A 23935-nucleotide genomic window follows, 5' to 3' on the forward strand; every position below is an offset into this window, starting at 1 on the left:
TCCCTGAAGCTAGGAAAGCAGAGTCCCTGTCCATCTTCCCCCCTGAAGCTAGGCCAGCAGAGACCCTGTCCATCTTCCCCCTGAAGCTAGGCCAGTAGAGTCCCTGTCCATCTTCTCCCTGAAGCTAGGAAAGCAGAGTCCCTGTCCATCTTCCCCCTGAAGCTAGGCCAGCAGAGTCCCTGTCCATCTTCTCCCTGAAGCTAGGACAGCAGAGTCCCTGTCCATCTCCCCCCCTGAAGCTAGGACAGCAGAGTCCCTGTCCATCTTCCCCCTGAAGCTAGGACAGCAGAGTCCCTGTCCATCTTCTCCCTGAAGCTAGGACAGCAGAGTCCCTGTCCATCTTCCCCCTGAAGCTAGGACAGCAGAGACCCTGTCCATCTTCCCCCCCCTGAAGGCAGGACAGCAGAGACCCTGTCCATCTTCTCCCTGAAGCTAGGACAGCAGAGTCCCTGTCCATCTTCCCCCTGAAGCTAGGACAGCAGAGTCCCTGTCCATCTTCCCCTTGAAGCTAGGACAGCAGAGTCCCTGTCCATCTCCCCCCTGAAGCTAGGACAGCAGAGCCCCTGTCCATCTCCCCCCCTGAAGCTAGGACAGCAGAGTCCCTGTCCATCTTCCCCCTGAAGCTAGGACAGCAGAGACCCTGTCCATCTTCCCCCCTGAAGCTAGGTCAGCAGAGACCCTGCCCATCTTGCGAAAACATCTGAAACCCTACCTCTTCAACGAGTATTTTAAATAATCCCACAGCCCCCCACCCCTCATTTCCCCTGACTATCTCTGACTTTGCTGATAGCTGCTTTGAGGAAAAATGTACTGACTATGAATGTGATATGTGGCTGTCCCACCTAGCTATCTGGAGATGAATGAACTAACTGTAAGTCTCTCTGGATAAAGACAAAAATGTGAAACATATTACAGCGATCTAAACAGCACCAACAGACCTGGGACCAGGCTACATGTCCTTATTGCACCTGACTTCCTGTTGGGGCGCAGCCCTTGGTATCAGTGATGAGTACGAAGGTCAGTGGGTGATGATGTGTAAACGTCCACTCCCATCGCAGTTTACAACCGTCACTCATTCTGCTGGAGACTGGAGACAACACACACACACAGACAGCACCATGAAACAACTGGTCATATTTGGGGCTTTAGTTTTTGCTACATTCAACATGGTTCACAGCAAAGAACCACCAGGTAAGTTCAATCAATTTTAGTATGTCTGTGTGCATATACCTCCGTCACTGGTTTTGTCAGTAGCAGGTAGGTTCTGTTCGTGTTTGTACATCTGAAATAGTTTGATTGTGAAGACTTTAATAAATCATTTGTTTGCTAAAGGGGTCTTAAAACGCTTCTCTTAACGCTTCATTGTAACATCAAACATTAGTTTGGAGTTTTCCTCCTCTTCCTAGTTTCATTCTTCCATTTGAAATAAGGGAGGCCTGTCTTTGCTTCAGTTCACGTCCAGTTGAGTTGTGGGCTGGAAGGCAAAGAAGTCAACCACACATTTGATTCAATATAAATTTAAAAAATATATTTTCCACAATATTTATGAATTTAATCAATGAATTAAGTTACTCGTGTGTTATTTTCAATATGTTACACATTCTAATATTCTGCAGTTAGGGTAACATCGTATGGAACTGGGAGAACAAAGGTTCTCATTCAAATCGTTTATGATCCCTGAGAGTTTCACTCTGACAGCATGGCGGTTTCACTGGCAGTTGAAGGTTTCACTCTGACAGCATGGCGGTTTCACTGGCAGTTGAAGGTATCACTCTGACAGCATGGCGGTTTCACTGGCAGTTGAAGGTTTCACTCTGACAGCATGGCGGTTTCACTGGCAGTTGAAGGTTTCACTCTGACAGCACGGCGGTTTCACTGGCAGTTGAAGGTTTCACTCTGACAGCACGGCGGTTTCACTGGCAGTTGAAGGTTTCACTTTAGATCAAGACCTAATAAGACAGACTTTTTGGGCCCTCACCAATTGGGCTCTCACCAGTTGGGCTCTCACCAGTTGGGCTCTCACCAGCTGGGCCCTCACCAGCTGGGCCCTCACCAGTTAATGCCCTCACCAATTGGGCTCTCACCAGTTGGGCTCTCACCAGCTGGGCCCTCACCAGTTGGGCCCTCACCAGTTGGGCCCTCACCAGTTGGGCTCTCACCAACTGGGCCCTCATCAGTTGGGCCCTCACCAGTTGGGCCCTCACCAACTGGGCCCTCACCAGTTGGGCACTCACCAGCTGGGCCCTCACCAGTTGGGCCCTCACCAATTGGGCCCTCACCAGTTGGGCCCTCATCAGTTGGGCCCTCATCAATTGGGCTCTCACGAGTTGGGCCCTCACCAACTGGGCCCTCATCAGTTGGGCCCTCACCAATTGGGCTCTCACCAGTTGGGCTCTCACCAGCTGGGCCCTCACCAGTTGGGCCCTCACCAGTTGGGCCCTCACCAGTTGGGCTCTCACCAACTGGGCCCTCATCAGTTGGGCCCTCACCAGTTGGGCCCTCACCAACTGGGCCCTCACCAATTGGGCTCTCACCAGTTGGGCTCTCACCAGCTGGGCCCTCACCAGTTGGGCCATCACCAGTTGGGCCCTCACCAGTTGGGCCCTCACCAACTGGGCCCTCACCAGTTGGGCACTCACCAGCTGGGCCCTCACCAGTTGGGCCCTCATCAGTTGGGCCCTCATCAGTTGGGCCCTCACCAATTGGGCTCTCACGAGTTGGGCCCTCACCAACTGGGCCCTCATCAGTTGGGCCCTCACCAGTTGGGCTCTCACCAATTGGGCTCTCACGAGTTGGACTCTCACCAGTTGGGCCCTCACTAGCTGGGCCCTCACCAGTTGGGCCCTCACCAGTTGGGCTCTCACCAGCTGGGCCCTCACCTGTCGGGCTCTCACCAGTTGGGCCCTCACCAGTTGGGCTCTCACCAGCTGGGCCCTCACCATTTGGGCCCTCACCAGCTGTGCCCTCACCAGTTGGGCCCTCACCAACTGGGCCCTCACCAGTTGGGCCCTCACTAGCTGGGCCCTCACCAGTTGGGCCCTCACCAGTTGGGCTCTCACCAGCTGGGCCCTCACCTGTCGGGCTCTCACCAGTTGGGCCCTCACCAGTTGGGCTCTCACCAGCTGGGCCCTCACCAGTTGGGCCCTCACCAGCTGTGCCCTCACCAGTTGGGCCCTCACCGGTTGGGCTCTCACCAGTTGGGCTCTCACCAGTTGGGCCCTCACCAGTTGGGCCCTCACCAATTGGGCCCTCACCAGTTGGACTCTCACCAGTTGGGCCCTCACCAGTTGGGCCCTCACCAGTTGGGCTCTCACCAATTTGCATCCCTGAATAATACAGACAGACTAGCTTGTCTTAGACATACAGTATAGCCACAACGTTTTGTTGTGTATAAGACAAGCTATATGACATTAATCCTGATCTGTTTTTAGGAGAATGAGAAGCTTTTCCAGTCGTAGCAGTAGCATGGGGAGCAGGGCCTGCAGACCAGTAACACCACTGCAGTGCTGCTCTAGTCCTAAACCTAGGGTTATGGCGTCTGTAACCTAATGCCACGGTGTACATCTGAGAGTCTGCGATGAAAGGTGGTGGCTGCGATGAAAGGAGGTGGTTTGTTTTGAAAGTCGTTGTCCTGCAGTTAAGGAGTCAGTGTTTACAGAGAATGCTTCTTCCTGTATTTTAGATGTTTTATGACCCTATAAGGCTTCTATTGTGTTGCCTGGCAGATCCAAACACTGCACATTCTGTATGGAAGACATGGAACAATTACATCAGTACAGGAAATCACTGTCAAACAGATACTAAAAGAACAATCATTGTAATAATAGTGATATATTGAGCAATAGGAGTTTATTCCAAGAATGGCCTCAAAAAAAACTCAATCTAGCCCAGCCTGGGACCCCAGCTAATTGTTACGGACATTAAAGGACAACTCCGCCACTGTGAACATTTGGGTTGTTATTCTGAAGTATTTAGTGATGTCACATTGTTCTATTTACATTTCTATTGACCGGTTGGAAAACGCTTCTCTGTGACGTTTTCAAGTAGGATCCCAGAGATGACTAATGCAAGTAGGATCCCAGAGATGACTAATGCAAGTAGTATCCCAGAGATGACTAATGCAAGTAAGATCCCAGAGATGACTAATGCAAGTAGGATGCCAGAGATGACTAATGCAAGTAGTATCCCAGAGATGTCTACTACAAGTAGGATCCCAGAGATGACTAATCCAAGTAGGATCCCAGAGATGACTAATCCAAGTAGGGTCCCAGAGATGACTAATGCAAGTAGTATCCCAGAGATGACTAATGCAAGTAGGATCCCAGAGATGACTAATCCAAGTAGTATCCCAGAGATGACTAATGCAAGTAGGAACCCAGAGATGACTACTACAAGTAGTATGCCAGAGATGACTAATGCAAGTAGTATCCCAGAGATGACTAATGCAAGTAGGAACCCAGAGATGACTAATGCAAGTAGGATCCCAGAGATGACTAATGCAAGTAGCATCCCAGAGATGACTAATGCAAGTAGGGTCCCAGAGATGACTAATGCAAGTAGGGTCCCAGAGATGACTAATGCAAGTAGGAACCCAGAGATGACTACTACAAGTAGGATCCCAGAGATGACTAATGCAAGTAGTATCCCAGAGATGACTAATGCAAGTAGGGTCCCAGAGATGACTAATGCATTAAGTTATGGCCAGTCATTTTCAGATGTCTTTATAACCTGTCTGTAGTTTTCTGATCATATTGGAACTTCCAACTTTATGTTTTTCTGGTTGTCTTGATCTAACAACATCTGGAAAAATTTCAAACAGATACACAAAAACCTATAGAATGATATTTATAGTCAGTTTACGCCAATATTTTGTATGTTGTTCAAAGGCCTTTGAGCGGGGTATGGTAGTACAGTAGGTGCCAGGTGCACTGGTTTGTGTCAAGAACTGCAACGTTGCTGGGGTTTTCACACTCAACAGTTTCCTGTGTGTATCAACAATGGTCCACCACCCAAAGGACATCCAGCCAACTGGACACAACTGTGGGTAGCATTGGAGTCAACATGGTCCCCAGCATCCCTGTGGACTGGTTTCGAAACCTTTTAGAGTCCATGTCCCGAATAAGTGAGGTTGTTCTGAGGGCAGGGGGGGGGTTACTCAGTGTGTAATAACAGCATAAGAACTCGTTATAAAGTGGTGGAATTGTCCTTTAATAAGATACAGTAGTAGATACAGGGAGGGTTAGTTAGACTGGGGCTAGTGGATGAGGAGGGTTGGACTGTGGCTAGTGGATGAGGAGGGGAGGGTTGGAATGGCTAGTGGATGAGGAGGGTTGGACTGTGGCTAGTGGATGAGGAGGGGAGGGTTGGACTGGGGCTAGTGGATGAGGAGGGGAGGGTTGGACTGGCTAGTGGATGAGGAGGGGAGGGTTGGACTGGCTAGTGGATGAGGAGGGTTGGACTGGCTAGTGGATGAGGAGGGTTGGACTGGCTAGTGGATAAGGAGGGTTGGACTGGCTAGTGGATGAGGAGGGGAGGGTTGGACTGTGGCTAGTGGATGAGGAGGGGAGGGTTGGACTGTGGCTAGTGGATGAGGAGGGGAGGGCTGGACTGGCTAGTGGATGAGGAGGGTTGGACTGTGGCTAGTGGATGAGGAGGGGAGGGTTGGACTGGCTAGTGGATGAGGAGGGGAGGGTTGGACTGTGGCTAGTGGATGAGGAGGGGAGGGTTGGACTGTGGCTAGTGGATGAGGAGGGTTGGACTGGCTAGTGGATGAGGAGGGTTGGACTGGCTAGTGGATGAGGAGGGGAGGGTTGGACTGTGGCTAGTGGATGAGGAGGGGAGGGTTGGACTGTGGCTAGTGGATGAGGAGGGGAGGGTTGGACTGGCTAGTGGATGAGGAGGGTTGGACTGTGGCTAGTGGATGAGGAGGGGAGGGTTGGACTGTGGCTAGTGGATGAGGAGGGGAGGGTTGGACTGGCTAGTGGATGAGGAGGGGAGGGCTGGACTGGCTAGTGGATGAGGAGGGTTGGACTGGCTAGTGGATGAGGAGGGGAGGGTTGGACTGGCTAGTGGATGAGGAGGGGAGGGTTGGACTGTGGCTAGTGGATGAGGAGGGGAGGGTTGGACTGTGGCTAGTGGATGAGGAGGAGAGGGTTGGACTGGGGCTAGTGGATGAGGAGGGTTGGACTGTGGCTAGTGGATGAGGAGGGGAGGGTTGGACTGGCTAGTGGATGAGGAGGGGAGGGTTGGACTGTGGCTAGTGGATGAGGAGGGTTGGACTGTGGCTAGTGGATGAGGAGGGTTGGACTGGCTAGCGGATGAGGAGGGTTGGACTGGCTAGTGGATGAGGAGGGTTGGACTGTGGCTAGTGGATGAGGAGGGGAGGGTTGGACTGTGGCTAGTGGATGAGGAGGGGAGGGTTGGACTGTGGCTAGTGGATGAGGAGGGGAGGGTTGGACTGGCTAGTGGATGAGGAGGGGAGGGTTGGACTGGCTAGTGGATGAGGAGGGTTGGACTGGGGCTAGTGGATGAGGAGGGGAGGGTTGGACTGTGGCTAGCGGATGAGGAGGGTTGGACTGTGGCTAGTGGATGAGGAGGGTTGGACTGTGGCTAGTGGATGAGGAGGGGAGGGTTGGACTGTGGCTAGTGGATGAGGAGGGGAGGGTTGGACTGTGGCTAGTGGATGAGGAGGGTTGGACTGTGGCTAGTGGATGAGGAGGGGATGGTTGGACTGTGGCTAGTGGATGAGGAGGGGAGGGTTGGACTGTGGCTAGTGGATGAGGAGGGGAGGGTTGGACTGGCTAGTGGATGAGGAGGGTTGGACTGGGGCTAGTGGATGAGGAGGGGAGGGTTGGACTGTGGCTAGCGGATGAGGAGGGTTGGACTGTGGCTAGTGGATGAGGAGGGTTGGACTGTGGCTAGTGGATGAGGAGGGGAGGGCTGGACTGGCTAGTGGATGAGGAGGGTTGGACTGGCTAGTGGATGAGGAGGGGAGGGTTGGACTGTGGCTAGTGGATGAGGAGGGGAGGGTTGGACTGGCTAGTGGATGAGGAGGGGAGGGCTGGACTGGCTAGTGGATGAGGAGGGCTGGACTGGCTAGTGGATGAGGAGGGTTGGACTGTGGCTAGTGGATGAGGAGGGGAGGGTTGGACTGGCTAGTGGATGAGGAGGGGAGGGTTGGACTGTGGCTAGTGGATGAGGAGGGGAAGGTTGGACTGGGGCTAGTGGATGAGGAGGGGAGGGTTGGACTGGCTAGTGGATGAGGAGGGTTGGACTGTGGCTAGTGGATGAGGAGGGTTGGACTGGCTAGTGGATGAGGAGGGGAGGGTTGGACTGGCTAGTGGATGAGGAGGGTTGGACTGTGGCTAGTGGATGAGGAGGGGAGGGTTGGACTGTGGCTAGTGGATGAGGAGGGGAGGGTTGGACTGGCTAGTGGATGAGGAGGGTTGGACTGGCTAGTGGATGAGGAGGGTTGGACTGGCTAGTGGATGAGGAGGAGAGGGCTGGACTGGGGCTAGTGGATGAGGAGGGTTGGACTGTGGCTAGTGGATGAGGAGGGGAGGGTTGGACTGTGGCTAGTGGATGAGGAGGGTTGGACTGTGGCTAGTGGATGAGGAGGGGAGGGTTGGACTGTGGCTAGTGGATGAGGAGGGTTGGACTGGGGCTAGTGGATGAGGAGGGGAGGGTTGGACTGTGGCTAGTGGATGAGGAGGGTTGGACTGTGGCTAGTGGATGAGGAGGGGAGGGTTGGACTGGGGCTAGTGGATGAGGAGGGTTGGACTGGGGCTAGTGGATGAGGAGGGGAGGGTTGGACTGTGGCTAGTGGATGAGGAGGGGAGGGTTGGACTGTGGCTAGTGGATGAGGAGGGGAGGGTTGGACTGGGGATGAGGAGGGGAGGGTTGGACTGGGGATGAGGAGGGGAGGGTTGGACTGTGGCTAGCGGATGAGGAGGGTTGGACTGTGGCTAGTGGATGAGGAGGGGAGGGTTGGACTGTGGCTAGCGGATGAGGAGGGTTGGACTGTGGATGAGGGTAGGGCTGGACTGTGACATCACTAGCTTGACCTGATGGATTGTTATGGGTTTTCGCGGACGTGGACATCGACTCGAGTTTAATTTTTTAAAAACAGGGTTAAATATGACGTTGTAGTAAAGTTCAGCTTCAGTCCACATGGGGGCGCTGTGTCACTGTCAGAAGATAGAGTATGAGCTTCAGTCAGAACACTTGGCATCATTCTGCCCTGCTGGCTTCAGTACCAGCCAGTTAAACACAGCCACCCTCAAGAAGGTGAAGGTTTGGCACATACTTACTAAATAAGTATAATCCCACATTTGTAACATTTCTGAACACTCATATCGACATATTTTTTAAGCACCAATAACAACTCTGCCTCGCCTCTAATGTTATGGGAATCTCTCCTTGCATATCTGAGAGGCAAATAATATCCTTTAGTTCAGGTGCTGGTAAAATGGATAAGGCTCAAACAGTGTCAAACTCCTACCTACAGTGTTCTGTCCTCTAATCCCTCTCCATCTCCTCTCCTCTCCTCTCCATCTCCTCTCCTCTCCTCTCCTCTCCTATCCTCTCCTCTCCTCTCCTCTCCATCTCCTCTCCTCTCCTCTCCTCTCATCTCCTGTCCTCTCCTCTCCTCTCATCTCCTCTCCTCAGAGTGCTGTTCTTGTCCTCTAATCCCTCTCCTCTCCTCTCCTCTCCTCCCCTCTCCTCTCCTCTCCTCTGAGTGCTGTTCTTGTCCTCTAATCCCTCTCCTCTCCTCTCCTCTCCTCTCCTCTCCTCTCCTCTCCTCTCCTCTCCTCTCCTCTCCTCAGAGTGCTGTTCTTGTCCTCTAATCCCTCTCCTCTAATCCCTCTCCTCTCATCTCCTCTCCTCTCCTCTCCATCTCCTCTCCTCTCCTCTCCTCTCCTCTCCTCTCCTCTCCTCTGAGTGCTGTTCTTGTCCTCTAATCCCTCTCCTCTCCTCTCCTCTCCTCTCCTCTCCACTCCTCTCCTCTCCTCTCCTCTCCTCTCCTCTCCTCTCTACAGAGTGCTGTTCTTGTCCTCTAATCCCTCTCCTCTCCTCTCCACAGAGCACTGTCTCCTACCACAGGACGTGGGTACATCTCCGGCCTCAGGAGCGGATGACTTCCAGATCCTGCTGTATTACGACGCAGCCAAAGACCTGTGCTACCCCTTCAAGTACCTGGGAGAGGGGGGCAACGCTAATCGATTCACCCTGGAGAAGCTCTGTATGAGGAACTGTTCCAAAAACGCAGAGGAGACCTATCCCATGGATGGTGAGACCAGAGAGAGTATACCAGAACCAGAACCAGACCCAGACCCTGTCCTCTAATATAGATAGTATACCAGAACCAGTCCCTGTCCTATAATATAGATAGTATACCAGAACCAGTCCAGAACCTGTTCACTAATATAGATAGTATACCAGAACCAGTCCAGACCCTGCCCTCTAATATAGATAGTATACCAGAACCAGTCCCTGTCCTCTAATATAGATAGTATACCAGAACCAGTCCAGACCCTGTCCTCTAATATAGATAGTATACCAGAACCAGTCCCTGTCCTATAATATAGATAGTATACCAGAACCAGTCCAGACCCTGTCCTCTAATATAGATAGTATACCGGAACCAGTCCAGAACCTGTTCTCTAATATAGATAGTATACCAGAACCAGTCCAGACCCTGTCCTCTAATATAGATAGTATACCAGAACCAGTCAAGACCCTGTCCTCTAATATAGGTAGTATACCAGAACCAGTCCAGACCCTGTCCTCTAATATAGATAGTATACCAGAACCAGTCCAGACCCTGTCCTCTAATATAGATAGTATACCAGAACCAGTCCAGTCCCTGTTCTCTAATATAGATAGTATACCAGAACCAGTCCAGACCCTGTCCTCTAATATAGATAGTATACCAGAACCAGTCAAGACCCTGTCCTCTAATATAGGTAGTATACCAGAACCAGTCCAGACCCTGTCCTCTAATATAGATAGTATACCAGAACCAGTCCAGACCCTGTCCTCTAATATAGATAGTATACCAGAACCAGTCAAGACCCTGTCCTCTAATATAGATAGTATACCAGAACCAGTCCAGACCCTGTCCTCTAATATAGGTAGTATACCAGAACCAGTCCAGACCCTGTCCTCTAATATAGGTAGTATACCAGAACCAGTCCAGAACCTGTCCTCTATTATAGATAGTATACCAGAACCAGTCCAGACCCTGTCCTCTAATATAGATAGTATACCAGAACCAGTCCAGTCCCTGTTCTCTAATATAGATAGTATACCAGAACCAGTCCAGACCCTGTCCTCTAATATAGATAGTATACCAGAACCAATCCAGTCCCTGTTCTCTAATATAGATAGTATACCAGAACCAGTCCAGACCCTGTCCTCTAATATAGATAGTATACCAGAACCAGTCCAGAACCTGTTCTCTAATATAGATAGTATACCAGAACCAGTCCAGACCCTGTCCTCTAATATAGATAGTATACCAGAACCAGTCAAGACCCTGTCCTCTAATATAGGTAGTATACCAGAACCAGTCCAGACCCTGTCCTCTAATATAGATAGTATACCAGAACCAGTCCAGACCCTGTCCTCTAATATAGATAGTATACCAGAACCAGTCAAGACCCTGTCCTCTAATATAGATAGTATACCAGAACCAGTCCAGACCCTGTCCTCTAATATAGATAGTATACCAGAACCAGTCCAGTCCCTGTTCTCTAATATAGATAGTATACCAGAACCAGTCCAGACCCTGTCCTCTAATATAGATAGTATACCAGAACCAGTCCAGTCCCTGTTCTCTAATATAGATAGTATACCAGAACCAGTCCAGACCCTGTCCTCTAATATAGATAGATACCAGAACCAGTCCAGAACCTGTTCTCTAATATAGATAGTATACCAGAACCAGTCCAGACCCTGTCCTCTAATATAGGTAGTATACCAGAACCAGTCCAGACCCTGTCCTCTAATATAGATAGTATACCAGAACCAGTCCAGACCCTGTCTGTCAGGTGTGTGCGTACTGGTAGCGAAGTCAGGCGCAGGAGAGCAGAGAGTTGTGAACAGGCGCACACTTTATTGAGGCAGGAGAAACCAACATACGGAAGCAACTGCGTCAAAACCTCCAGCCCAGAGGCAAAAGTGCAAAACGCGCAAGAACAGTCACAATCATTTATGTCTAACAATAAACATCTTCGTGAACAACACGGTATAAGCAAACCAAACTGGCGCGTCAACAATATACACGTAACACAAACAATTCCACACAAAGACATGAGGGGGAACAGAGGAATAAATACATGCAGTGTGATTGGGGAATGAAAACCAGGTGTGCAGGGAACAAGACAAAACAAATGGAAAAATGAAAAATGGAGCGGCGATGGCTAGAAACAAGGAGAGGAGTCGATTTCGGCGGAAGTCGTGACAGTACCCCCTCCTTGATGTGCGGCTCCAGCGGAGCGCCAACACCAGCCTCGGGGACGACCCGGAGGGCGAGGCGCAGGGCGATTCGGCCGGCGACGGTGGACCTTCCGCAACAGTTCAGGGTCCAACACATCCGCCGCCGGCACCCAGCATCTCTTCTCCGGACCGTACCCCTCCCATTCCATGAGGTACTGAAGTCCCCTCGCCCGATGCCTCGAATCCAGGATGAAACAGACGGAGTACGCCGGGGCCCCCTCGATGTCCAGAGGGGGCGGAGGAACCTCCCGTACCTCAGACTCCTGGAGCGGACCAGCCACCACCGGCCTGAGGAGAGACACATGGAACGAGGGGTTAATATGGTAATCGGGGGGAAGCTGTAACCTGTAGCATATCTCGTTCAGTCTCCTCAGGACTTTAAATGGCCCCACAAACCGCGGGCCCAGCTTCCGGCATGGCAGGCGGAGGGGCAGGTTTCGGGTCAAGAGCCAGACCCGGTCTCACTGTGGTGACGGTCCGCGCTGGTCTTTTGGCGCAGTGCGGCCTGCTGGAGGTGACCATGGGCGGCTTCCCATGTCTCCTCCGCGTGCCAGAACCAATCGTCCACTGCAGGAGCCTCGGTATGACTCTGATGCCACGGTGCCAGAACCGGCTGGTACCCCAATACACACTGAAAGGGGGAGAGGTTAGTGGAGGAGTGGCGGAGTGAGTTCTGCGCCATCTTTGTCCAGGGCACGAACGCCGCCCACTCCCCCGGCCGATCCTGGCAATAGGACCGCAGAAACTTTCCCACATCCTGGTTTACTCTTTCCACCTGCCCATTACACTCGGGGTGGAAACCTGAGGTGAGGCTGATCGAGACCCCCAGACGTTCCATGAATGCCCTCCAGACTCTCAAAGTGAACTGCGGACCTCGATCAGACACTATATCCTCAGGCACCCCGTAGTGCCGGAAGACGTGTGTAAACAAGGCCTCCGCAGTCTGTAGGGCCGTAGGGAGACCGGGCAGAGGGAGAAGACGACAGGACTTAGAGAAACGATCCACAACGACCAAGATCGTGGTGTTTCCCTGTGAGGGAGGAAGGTCCGTCAGAAAATCCACCGACAGGTGTGACCACGGCCGTTGTGGAACGGGTAAGGGGTGTAACTTCCCTCTGGGCAGGTGCCTAGGAGCCTTACACTGGGCGCACACCGAGCAGGAGGAAACATAAACCCTCACGTCCTTTGCCAAGGTGGGCCACCAGTACTTCCCAGTCAGACAGTGCACCGTCCGGCCGATCCCCGGATGACCAGAGGAGGGTGATGTGTGGGCCCAATAGATCAACTGGTCACGGACAGCAGACAAAATGTACTGACGCCCGACGGGACACTGGAGGGGAGCGGGCTCTGTATGCAATGCCTGCTCAATGTCCGTGTACAGCTCCCATCACTACCGGCGCTACCAGGCAGGAGGCCGGGAGAATGGGAGTCTGATCCATGGGCTGCTCCTCTGTGTCATACAGCCGGGACAATGCGTCTGCCTTCATATTCTGGGTAAACACAAAACGGGTCAAGAACATGGCCCACCTTGCCTGACGAGGATTCAGTCTCCTCGCTGCCCGGATGTACTCCAGGTTGCGGTGGTCAGTCCAGATGAGGAAAGGGTGTTTAGCTCCCTCAAGCCAATGTCTCCACGCCTTCAAAGCTTTAACCACAGCCAACAGCTCCCAGTCCCCCACATCATAGTTCCGCTCCGCCGGGCTGAGCTTCTTCGAGAAGAAAGCACAGGGGCGGAGCTTCGGTGGCGTGCCCGAGTGCTGAGAGAGCACGGCTCCTATCCTAGCCTATACACGTGACTCCTGGGAAGTTCAGCGTCTACCAGAAGATTTAACGCACAATCCCCCCGTCGATGGGATGGTAATTGAGTCGCCTTCTTTTTACAGAAGACGAGAGCCAAATCGACATATTCTGGGGGATGCACACGGTGGAGACCTGGTCTGGACTTTCCACCGTGGTAGCACCAACGGAAACCCCTACACACCTCCCCGAACACTCTCGCGACCACCCCGTGAGAGCCCTCTGTTGCCATGAAATGGTGGGGTCATGACGAGCTAACCAGGGAAGGCCTAGTACCACGGGAAACGCGGGAGACTCAATGTGGAAGAGACTGATTTTCTCCTCGTGACCCCCCTGCGTCACCATGGCCAGGGAGATGGTGGCTTCCCTGATTAGCCCGGACCCTAATGGTTGACTATCCAGAGCGTGTACCGGGAAAGGTCTAACCACAGGAACAATGGGGATCCCTAAACTAAGGGCGATCGCTCTGTCGATAAAATTCCCAGCCGCGCCTGAAACGACGAGCGCCTTATGCTGGGAATGCAGGGAAAACTCAGGAAAACAAACAGGTACAAACAGTTGGACAACAGAGGATGAGGATGAGAGTGGTGCAGACACACCTGGGGGGACGCCAGAGAGCCCTGCCTGTTGCCTCGACTCCCAGAGGAACCAACACGGCACCGACCGGCAGTGTGCCCTCTGCGGCCACAGATGGTGCACATGAAGGCACCTCCTCCAGCCTCCCTACGTGGAGCCCCTCCCAGCTCCATGGGCTCCGGAGCGGGAATGCTCGAAGATGGAACCGACAGAGCCCTCTCTGGACGTCCACGGGTGACCAGCAGGTTATCCAACCGGATGGACAGATCCACCAGTTGGTCAAAAGTGATGGTGGCATCCCTGCAGGCCAACTCCCGTCGGACGTCCTTGCGCAGGTTGCATTGGTAGTGGGGCCCTGTCGTTACATCCTGCTCCGGCGGCCAAAATCCGGAATTCCAGGGCGAACTCCTGGGCGCTCCTCGTCCCCTGCCTCAAGTGAAAGAGCCGTTCCCCCGCCGCTCTACCTTCGGGCCATTGGTCGAAGACAGGTGAACTCCTCGAAGTGGTCCAACGCCGCGTCTCCTTCACCCCACACGGCGTTTGCTCACTCCAGACCTCTCCCCGAGAGGCATGAGACGAGGGCGGACACCCTCTCCCTTCCTGAGGGAGCTGGGTGAACGGTGGCCAGGTAGAGGTCCAGTTGTAACAGGAACCCCTGGCACCGTGCTGCTGTCCCATCATATTCCCTGGGAAGGGAGAGACGCTTCCCACTGGGACTGGATCCAGGAGGGACGGGTAGAGGTAACCCCAGTTGCGCTGGTCAAGGCACTGGAGAGACTTCCTGTCTCTCCCAGCGGTCCATGGTCTGGACAACGCGATCCATCGTGGCACCGAGATGTTGCAGCATTGCCGAGTGTTCCCGGACGCGCTTCTCGACTCCTCTGACCGGGGTACCTGCTCCTGCTGACTCCATGGGTGGGTGTGGAATTCTGTCAGGTGTGTGCGTACTGGTTGCGAAGTCAGGCGCAGGAGAGCAGAGAGTTGTGAACAGGTGCACACTTTATTGAGGCCTCTGTATGACTAGCTGTCTCCATGGTATCAAACCCCAGTTAGACTAGCTGTCTCCATGGTATCAGACCCCAGTTAGACTAGCTGTCTCCATGGCATCAGACCCCAGTTAGACTAGCTGTCTCCATGAAATCAGACCCCAGCTAGACTTGCTGTCTCCATGGCATCAGACCCCAGTTAGACTAGCTGTCTCCATGGTATCAGACCCCAGTTAGACTAGCTGTCTCCATGGCATCAGACCCCAGTTAGACTAGCTGTCTCCATGGTATCAGAACCCCGTTAGACTAGCTGTCTCCATGGTATCAGAACCCCGTTAGACTAGCTGTCTCCATGGTATCAGACCCCAGTTAGACTAGCTGTCTCCATGGTATCAGACCCCAGTTAGACTAGCTGTCTCCATGGTATCAGACCCCAGTTAGAGTAGCTGTCTCCATGGCATCAGACCCCAGTTAGACTAGCTGTCTCCATGGTATCAGACCCCAGTTAGACTAGCTGTCTCCATGGTATCAGACCCCAGTTAGACTAGCTGTCTCCATGGCATCAGACCCCAGTTAGACTAGCTGTCTCCATGGTATCAGGCCCCAGTTAGACTAGCTGTCTCCATGGTATCAGACCCCAGTTAGACTAGCTGTCTCCATGAAATCAGACCCCAGCTAGACTTGCTGTCTCCATGGCATCAGACCCCAGTTAGACTAGCTGTCTCCATGGTATCAGACCCCAGTTAGACTAGCTGTCTCCATGGCATCAGACCCCAGTTAGACTAGCTGTCTCCATGGTATCAGACCCCAGTTAGAATAGCTGTCTCCATGGTATCAGACCCCAGTTAGACTAGCTGTCTCCATGGTATCAGACCCCAGTTAGACTAGCTGTCTCCATGGTATCAGACCCCCTCAATGGTATCAGACCCCAGTTAGACTAGCTGTCTCCATGGTATCAGACCCCAGTTAGACTAGCTGTCTCCATGGTATCAGACCCCAGTTAGACTAGCTGTCTCCATGGTATCAGACCCCAGTTAGACTAGCTGTCTCCATGGTATCAGACCTCAGTTAGAGTAGCTGTCTCCATGGCATCAGACCCCAGTTAGACTAGCTGTCTCCATGGTATCAGACCCCAGTTAGACTAGCTGTCTCCATGGCATCAGACCCCAGTTAGACTAGCTGTCTCCATGGTATCAGACCCCAGTTAGACTAGCTGTCTCCATGGTATCAGACCCCAGTTAGACTAGTTGTCTCCATGAAATCAGACCCCAGTTAGACTTGCTGTCTCCATGGCATCAGACCCCAGTTAGACTAGCTGTCTCCATGGCATCAGACCCCAGTTAGACTAGCTGTCTCCATGGTATCAGACCCCAGTTAGACTAGCTGTCTCCATGGTATCAGACCCCAGTTAGACTAGCTGTCTCCATGGTATCAGAACCCAGTTAGACTAGCTGTCTCCATTACCGTCAGACCCCAGTTAGAGTAGCTGTCTCCATGGCATCAGACCCCAGTTAGACTAGCTGTCTCCATGGTATCAGACCCCAGTTAGACTAGCTGTCTCCATGGTATCAGACCCCAGTTAGACTAGCTGTCTCCATGGTATCAGACCCCAGTTAGACTAGCTGTCTCCATGGTATCAGACCCCAGTTAGACTAGTTGTCTCCATGAAATCAGACCCCAGTTAGACTTGCTGTCTCCATGGCATCAGACCCCAGTTAGACTAGCTGTCTCCATGGCATCAGACCCCAGTTAGACTAGCTGTCTCCATGGTATCAGACCCCAGTTAGACTAGCTGTCTCCATGGTATCAGACCCCAGTTAGACTAGCTGTCTCCATGGTATCAGACCCCAGTTAGACTAGCTGTCTCCATTACCGTCAGACCCCAGTTAGAGTAGCTGTCTCCATGAAATCAGACCCCAGTTAGACTAGCTGTCTCCATGGTATCAGACCCCAGTTAGACTAGCTGTCTCCATGGTATCAGACCCCAGTTAAACTAGCTGTCTCCATGGTATCAGACCCCAGTTAGACTAGCTGTCTCCATGGTATCAGACCCCAGTTAGACTAGCTGTCTCCATGGCATCAGACCCCAGTTAGACTAGCTGTCTCCATGGCATCAGACCCCAGTTAGACTAGCTGTCTCCATGGTATCAGACCCCAGTTAGACTAGCTGTCTCCATGGTATCAGACCCCAGTTAGACTAGCTGTCTCCATGGCATCAGACCCCAGTTAGACTAGCTGTCTCCATGGTATCAGACCCCAGTTAGACTAGCTGTCTCCATGGTATCAGACCCCAGTGAGAGTAGCTGTCTCCATGGCATCAGACCCCAGTTTGACTAGCTGTCTCCATGGTATCAGACCCCAGTTAGACTAGCTGTCTCCATGGCATCAGACCCCAGTTAGACTAGCTGTCTCCATGGTATCAGGCCCCAGTTAGACTAGCTGTCTCCATGGTATCAGACCCCAGTTAGACTAGCTGTCTCCATGAAATCAGACCCCAGCTAGACTTGCTGTCTCCATGGCATCAGACCCCAGTTAGACTAGCTGTCTCCATGGTATCAGACCCCAGTCAGACTAGCTGTCTCCATGGCATCAGACCCCAGTTAGACTAGCTGTCTCCATGGTATCAGACCCCAGTTAGACTAGCTGTCTCCATGGTATCAGACCCCAGTTAGACTAGCTGTCTCCATGGTATCAGACCTCAGTTAGAGTAGCTGTCTCCATGGCATCAGACCCCAGTTAGACTAGCTGTCTCCATGGTATCAGACCCCAGTTAGACTAGCTGTCTCCATGGCATCAGACCCCAGTTAGACTAGCTGTCTCCATGGTATCAGACCCCAGTTAGACTAGCTGTCTCCATGGTATCAGACCCCAGTTAGACTAGTTGTCTCCATGAAATCAGACCCCAGTTAGACTTGCTGTCTCCATGGCATCAGACCCCAGTTAGACTAGCTGTCTCCATGGCATCAGACCCCAGTTAGACTAGCTGTCTCCATGGTATCAGACCCCAGTTAGACTAGCTGTCTCCATGGTATCAGACCCCAGTTAGACTAGCTGTCTCCATGGTATCAGAACCCAGTTAGACTAGCTGTCTCCATTACCGTCAGACCCCAGTTAGAGTAGCTGTCTCCATGGCATCAGACCCCAGTTAGACTAGCTGTCTCCATGGTATCAGACCCCAGTTAGACTAGCTGTCTCCATGGTATCAGACCCCAGTTAGACTAGCTGTCTCCATGGTATCAGACCCCAGTTAGACTAGCTGTCTCCATGGTATCAGACCCCAGTTAGACTAGTTGTCTCCATGAAATCAGACCCCAGTTAGACTTGCTGTCTCCATGGCATCAGACCCCAGTTAGACTAGCTGTCTCCATGGCATCAGACCCCAGTTAGACTAGCTGTCTCCATGGTATCAGACCCCAGTTAGACTAGCTGTCTCCATGGTATCAGACCCCAGTTAGACTAGCTGTCTCCATGGTATCAGACCCCAGTTAGACTAGCTGTCTCCATTACCGTCAGACCCCAGTTAGAGTAGCTGTCTCCATGGCATCAGACCCCAGTTAGACTAGCTGTCTCCATGGTATCAGACCCCAGTTAGACTAGCTGTCTCCATGGTATCAGACCCCAGTTAAACTAGCTGTCTCCATGGTATCAGACCCCAGTTAGACTAGCTGTCTCCATGGTATCAGACCCTAGTTAGACTAGCTGTCTCCATGGCATCAGACCCCAGTTAGACTAGCTGTCTCCATGGCATCAGACCCCAGTTAGACTAGCTGTCTCCATGGTATCAGACCCCAGTTAGACTAGCTGTCTCCATGGTATCAGACCCCAGTTAGACTAGCTGTCTCCATGGCATCAGACCCCAGTTAGACAAGCTGTCTCCATGGTATCAGACCCCAGTTAGACTAGCTGTCTCCATGGTATCAGACCCCAGTGAGAGTAGCTGTCTCCATGGCATCAGACCCCAGTTAGACTAGCTGTCTCCATGGTATCAGACCCCAGTTAGACTAGCTGTCTCCATGGCATCAGACCCCAGTTAGACTAGCTGTCTCCATGGTATCAGGCCCCAGTTAGACTAGCTGTCTCCATGGTATCAGACCCCAGTTAGACTAGCTGTCTCCATGAAATCAGACCCCAGCTAGACTTGCTGTCTCCATGGCATCAGACCCCAGTTAGACTAGCTGTCTCCATGGTATCAGACCCCAGTCAGGCTAGCTGTCTCCATGGCATCAGACCCCAGTTAGACTAGCTGTCTCCATGGTATCAGACCCCAGTTAGACTAGCTGTCTCCATGGTATCAGACCCCAGTTAGACTAGCTGTCTCCATGGTATCAGACCCCAGTTAGACTAGCTGTCTCCATGGTATCAGACCCCAGTTAGACTAGCTGTCTCCATGGTATCAGACCCCAGTTAGACTAGCTGTCTCCATGGTATCAGACCCCAGTTAAACTAGCTGTCTCCATGGTATCAGACCCCAGTTAGACTAGCTGTCTCCATGGTATCAGACCCCAGTTAGACTAGCTGTCTCCATGGTATCAGACCCCAGTTAGACTAGCTGTCTCCATGGTATCAGACCCCAGTTAGACTAGCTGTCTCCATGGTATCAGACCCCAGTAAGACTAGCTGTCTCCATGGTATCAGACCCCAGTAAGACTAGCTGTCTCCATGGCATCAGACCCCAGTTAGACTAGCTGTCTCCATGGTATCAGACCCCAGTTAGACTAGCTGTCTCCATGGTATCAGATCCCAGTTAGACTAGCTGTGTCCATGGTATCAGATCCCAGTTAGACTAGCTGTCTCCATGGTATCAGACCCCAGTTAGACTAGCTGTCTCCATGGTATCAGACCCCAGTTAGACTAGCTGTCTCCATGAAATCAGACCCCAGCTAGACTTGCTGTCTCCATGGCATCAGACCCCAGTTAGACTAGCTGTCTCCATGGTATCAGACCCCAGTCAGACTAGCTGTCTCCATGGCATCAGACCCCAGTTAGACTAGCTGTCTCCATGGTATCAGACCCCAGTTAAACTAGCTGTCTCCATGGTATCAGACCCCAGTTAGACTAGCTGTCTCCATGGTATCAGACCCCAGTTAGACTAGCTGTCTCCATGGTATCAGACCCCAGTTAGACTAGCTGTCTCCATGGTATCAGACCCCAGTTAGACTAGCTGTCTCCATGGTATCAGACCCCAGATAGAGTAGCTGTCTCCATGGCATCAGACCACAGTTAGACTAGCTGTCTCCATGGTATCAGACCCCAGTTAGACTAGCTGTCTCCATGGCATCAGACCCCAGTTAGACTAGCTGTCTCCATGGTATCAGACCCCAGTTAGACTAGCTGTCTCCATGGTATCAGACCCCAGTTAGACTAGCTGTCTCCATGAAATCAGACCCCAGTTAGACTTGCTGTCTCCATGGCATCAGACCCCAGTTAGACTAGCTGTCTCCATGGCATCAGACCCCAGTTAGACTAGCTGTCTCCATGGTATCAGACCCCAGTTAGACTAGCTGTCTCCATGGCATCAGACCCCAGTTAGACTAGCTGTCTCCATGGTATCAGACCCCAGTTAGACTAGCTGTCTCCATGGTATCAGACCCCAGTTAGACTAGCTGTCTCCATGGTATCAGACCCCAGTTAGACTAGCTGTCTCCATGGTATCAGACCCCAGTTAAACTAGCTGTCTCCATGGTATCAGACCCCAGTTAGACTAGCTGTCTCCATGGTATCAGACCCCAGTTAGACTAGCTGTCTCCATGGTATCAGACCCCAGTTAGACTAGCTGTCTCCATGGTATCAGACCCCAGTTAGACTAGCTGTCTCCATGGTATCAGACCCCAGTAAGACTAGCTGTCTCCATGGTATCAGACCCCAGTAAGATTAGCTGTCTCCATGGCATCAGACCCCAGTTAGACTAGCTGTCTCCATGGTATCAGACCCCAGTTAGACTAGCTGTCTCCATGGTATCAGATCCCAGTTAGACTAGCTGTGTCCATGGTATCAGATCCCAGTTAGACTAGCTGTCTCCATGGTATCAGACCCCAGTTAGACTAGCTGTCTCCATGGTATCAGACCCCAGTTAGACTAGCTGTCTCCATGGTATTAGACCCCAGTTAGACTAGCTGTCTCCATGGTATCAGACCCCAGTTAGACTAGCTGTCTCCATGGTATCAGACCCCAGTTAGACTAGCTGTCTCCATGGCATCAGACCCCAGTTAGACTAGCTGTCTCCATGGTATCAGACCCCAGTTAGACTAGCTGTCTCCATGGTATCAGACCCCAGTTAGACTAGCTGTCTCCATGGTATCAGACCCCAGTTAGACTAGCTGTCTCCATGGCATCAGACCCCAGTTAGACTAGCTGTCTCCATGGCATCAGACCCCAGTTAAACTAGCTGTCTCCATGGCATCAGACCCCAGTTAGACTAGCTGTCTCCATGGTATCAGACCCCAGTTAGACTAGCTGTCTCCATGGCATCAGACCCCAGTTAGACTAGCTGTCTCCATGGTATCAGACCCCAGTTAGACTAGCTGTCTCCATGGTATCAGACCCCAGTTAGACTAGCTGTCTCCATGAAATCAGACCCCAGTTAGACTTGCTGTCTCCATGGCATCAGACCCCAGTTAGACTAGCTGTCTCCATGGCATCAGACCCCAGTTAGACTAGCTGTCTCCATGGTATCAGACCCCAGTTAGACTAGCTGTCTCCATGGCATCAGACCCCAGTTAGACTAGCTGTCTCCATGGTATCAGACCCCAGTTAGACTAGCTGTCTCCATGGTATCAGACCCCAGTTAGACTAGCTGTCTCCATGGTATCAGACCCCAGTTAGACTAGCTGTCTCCATGGTATCAGACCCCAGTTAGACTAGCTGTCTCCATCACCTAATGGGGATCCAAATGAATCAAATCAAAGTGTTATATCTATCAAGGCTTCTGTGCATTTACTGTACACATTCAACACATTGAATCCTATTGGTAGATAGATACATAGTAGGTGGATACATTGTTCTGTTCATTAAATCCTATTGGTAGATACAGACATAGTATGTGGATACTTATAATACCCAATATAGTATAACCCATTTAAGACCCCACACTTGTAATGTGTAATGTCTGTCAAGACAGTCCACTGTGCATCTGCAGATATAGTGGACATAGTATTCAAGTTATTACAGCCCAGAAAACACCCTTTATTGTGGAATGGCCATAAACAAGGACTTTATTGTGGCATGGCCATAAACAATGACTTTATTGTGGCATGGCCATAAACAAGGACTTTGGAGTAACATTTGTACAGAGGAAGAGGTTTTTATTGCCCCTGCTATGACTATATTGGGTAGTGGGTGGGTGTTTGTGTAAGAGAGAGAAAGAAGAAGAGAGAGAGACAGAGAGAGACAGAGAGACAAAGAAAGAGAGAGACAGAGAGAGAGAGAGAGAGAGAGAGAGAGAGAGACAGAGGAAGATGGAGAGAGAGAGACAGAGAGACAGAGACAGACAGAGAGAGAGAGAGAGAGAGACAGACAGACAGAGAGAGATAGAGAGAGAGACAGACAGACAGAGAGAGACAGAGACAGACAGACAGAGAGAGAGAGAGAGAGAGACAGAGAGAGAGAGAGACAGAGACAGACAGACAGAGAGAGATAGAGAGAGAGAGAGAGAGAGAGAGGAAGAAAGAGAAAGAGAGAGAGATTTTTACTGTCATCTAATGTTGGGTTTCTTGAGGTTTACCATCTAAATGTGAAGCAGAGATCATCCATAATGTCTGAAATGAGAAGAGTAACTCATTCAAAACCTACTACTGATTTCAGGGTTTTACACCAGGACTCCCCAATAATGCTTCCCACAGTCTAAATCCGGCCTGCGGGTCATTTTATTTGACCCCCTAAGTTTTCTGAGCAAATGTAATTAAAGACTGTCAAATCACCAAGAAATTCCCAAGTATTCCCACACATAGAAAGAGAGGCGTACGTGATCGTATCCCAATGTAATAAAGGTATGAAATGATTCTGTTATTGCCCCAATGCTCTGTCTGCTTGGGATTCTCAAGGTCAATTTGCAGTGTACAGATGATTTATAACTCTGTTCCGGGCCCCTGGCCATCTGCTCAAGGTAAATTGGCCTACGGCTGAATTGAGTTGACGATCCCTGGCTTACAGTATATAAGCACTAACGCAAAACTGTGCAGCAGTACATTTACCTTCATCGCCAATGTGCCACCATGTGGCAAAACATAGTAACAACACCCAGAACAATGTCTCGCCAGGAATCACAACACTGAAGTCATCTTTGTGTGTGATTAATGCTCTCTCTCTCTCTCTCTCTCTCTCTCTCTCTCTGTCTCTGTCTCTCTGGCTCTGTCTTCTCTCTCTATGTCTCTCTGGCTCGCTCCTCTCTCTCTCGCTCCTCTCCTCTCTCTCTTACTCTCCTCTCCTCCCTTAACTCTTCTCTCTCTGTCTCTTCTCTCTCTTCCTCTCTCTCTTCTCTGTTCATCTCTCTCTCATCTCTCTGTCTCCCTCTCATCTCTACTCCTCTCTATCCTCTCTCTCTGTCTCTCTCTCTCTCTCTCTCTCTCTCCTCTCTGTCTCTCTCTCTCTTATCTCTCTCTATCTATCTTCTCTCTCTCTCTTTCTCAAATTGGGTTCTCTCTATAGCTCTCTCCTCTCTCTCTCTCTCTGTCTCTCTCTCTCTATCTCTGTCTCTCTCTACTCCTCTCTCTCCCTCTCTCTCTACTCCTCTCTTCTCTCTCACTGTCTCTCGTAGCGCTATCTCTCTCTCTCTCTTAGGTTCTCTCTCTCTCTCTCTCTCTTCTCTCTCTCTCTGTCTCTCTCTCTCTTCTCTCTCTCTCTCTCTCTCCTCTCTCTCTCGCCTCTCTCTCTCTCTCTCTCTCTCTCTCTCTGTCTCTTCTCTCTCTCTCCTCTCTCTTCTCTCTCTCTCTCTCTCTCTCTCTCTCTCTCTCTCTCTACCCAACCCTAACCTCAACCCTTTGTCCTTCTCCAGAGTCAACAGCCTGCCACTTCCATAAAGGCTCTGGGTGAATGCTTCGGCAGCTACCTGCGTTACTACTACGGACCCATCCATGTGAAGT

General features: G+C 51.5%; 1 protein-coding gene across 1 annotated transcript; it reads left to right on the top strand.

The window, feature by feature from the left end:
- The first annotated feature begins 1056 nt into the window (after positions 1–1056).
- Positions 1057–23927, top strand: LOC115192989 (kunitz-type serine protease inhibitor vestiginin-1). The gene is made up of 3 exons (XM_029751989.1): positions 1057–1191; positions 9083–9289; positions 23848–23927. The coding sequence occupies exons 1-3, from the start codon at positions 1119–1121 to the stop codon at positions 23883–23885; spliced, it is 318 nt and encodes a 105-aa protein (XP_029607849.1). The 5' UTR covers positions 1057–1118; the 3' UTR covers positions 23886–23927.
- The last annotated feature ends 8 nt before the right edge of the window (positions 23928–23935 follow it).

This window comes from Salmo trutta, chromosome 4 (assembly GCF_901001165.1).
Source record: "Salmo trutta chromosome 4, fSalTru1.1, whole genome shotgun sequence".
Taxonomy (NCBI): Eukaryota; Metazoa; Chordata; class Actinopteri; order Salmoniformes; family Salmonidae; genus Salmo; species Salmo trutta.

Excerpts from the sequence above, each read along its gene's own strand:
- LOC115192989 (XM_029751989.1), top strand. The coding sequence starts at position 1,119 with ATGAAACAACTGGTCATATTTGGGGCTTTAGTTTTTGCTACATTCAAC. Across the intron at positions 1,192-9,082 it reads TCACAGCAAAGAACCACCAG|AGCACTGTCTCCTACCACAG; the intron begins GTAAGTTCAATC and ends TCCTCTCCACAG. Across the intron at positions 9,290-23,847 it reads GGAGACCTATCCCATGGATG|AGTCAACAGCCTGCCACTTC; the intron begins GTGAGACCAGAG and ends GTCCTTCTCCAG.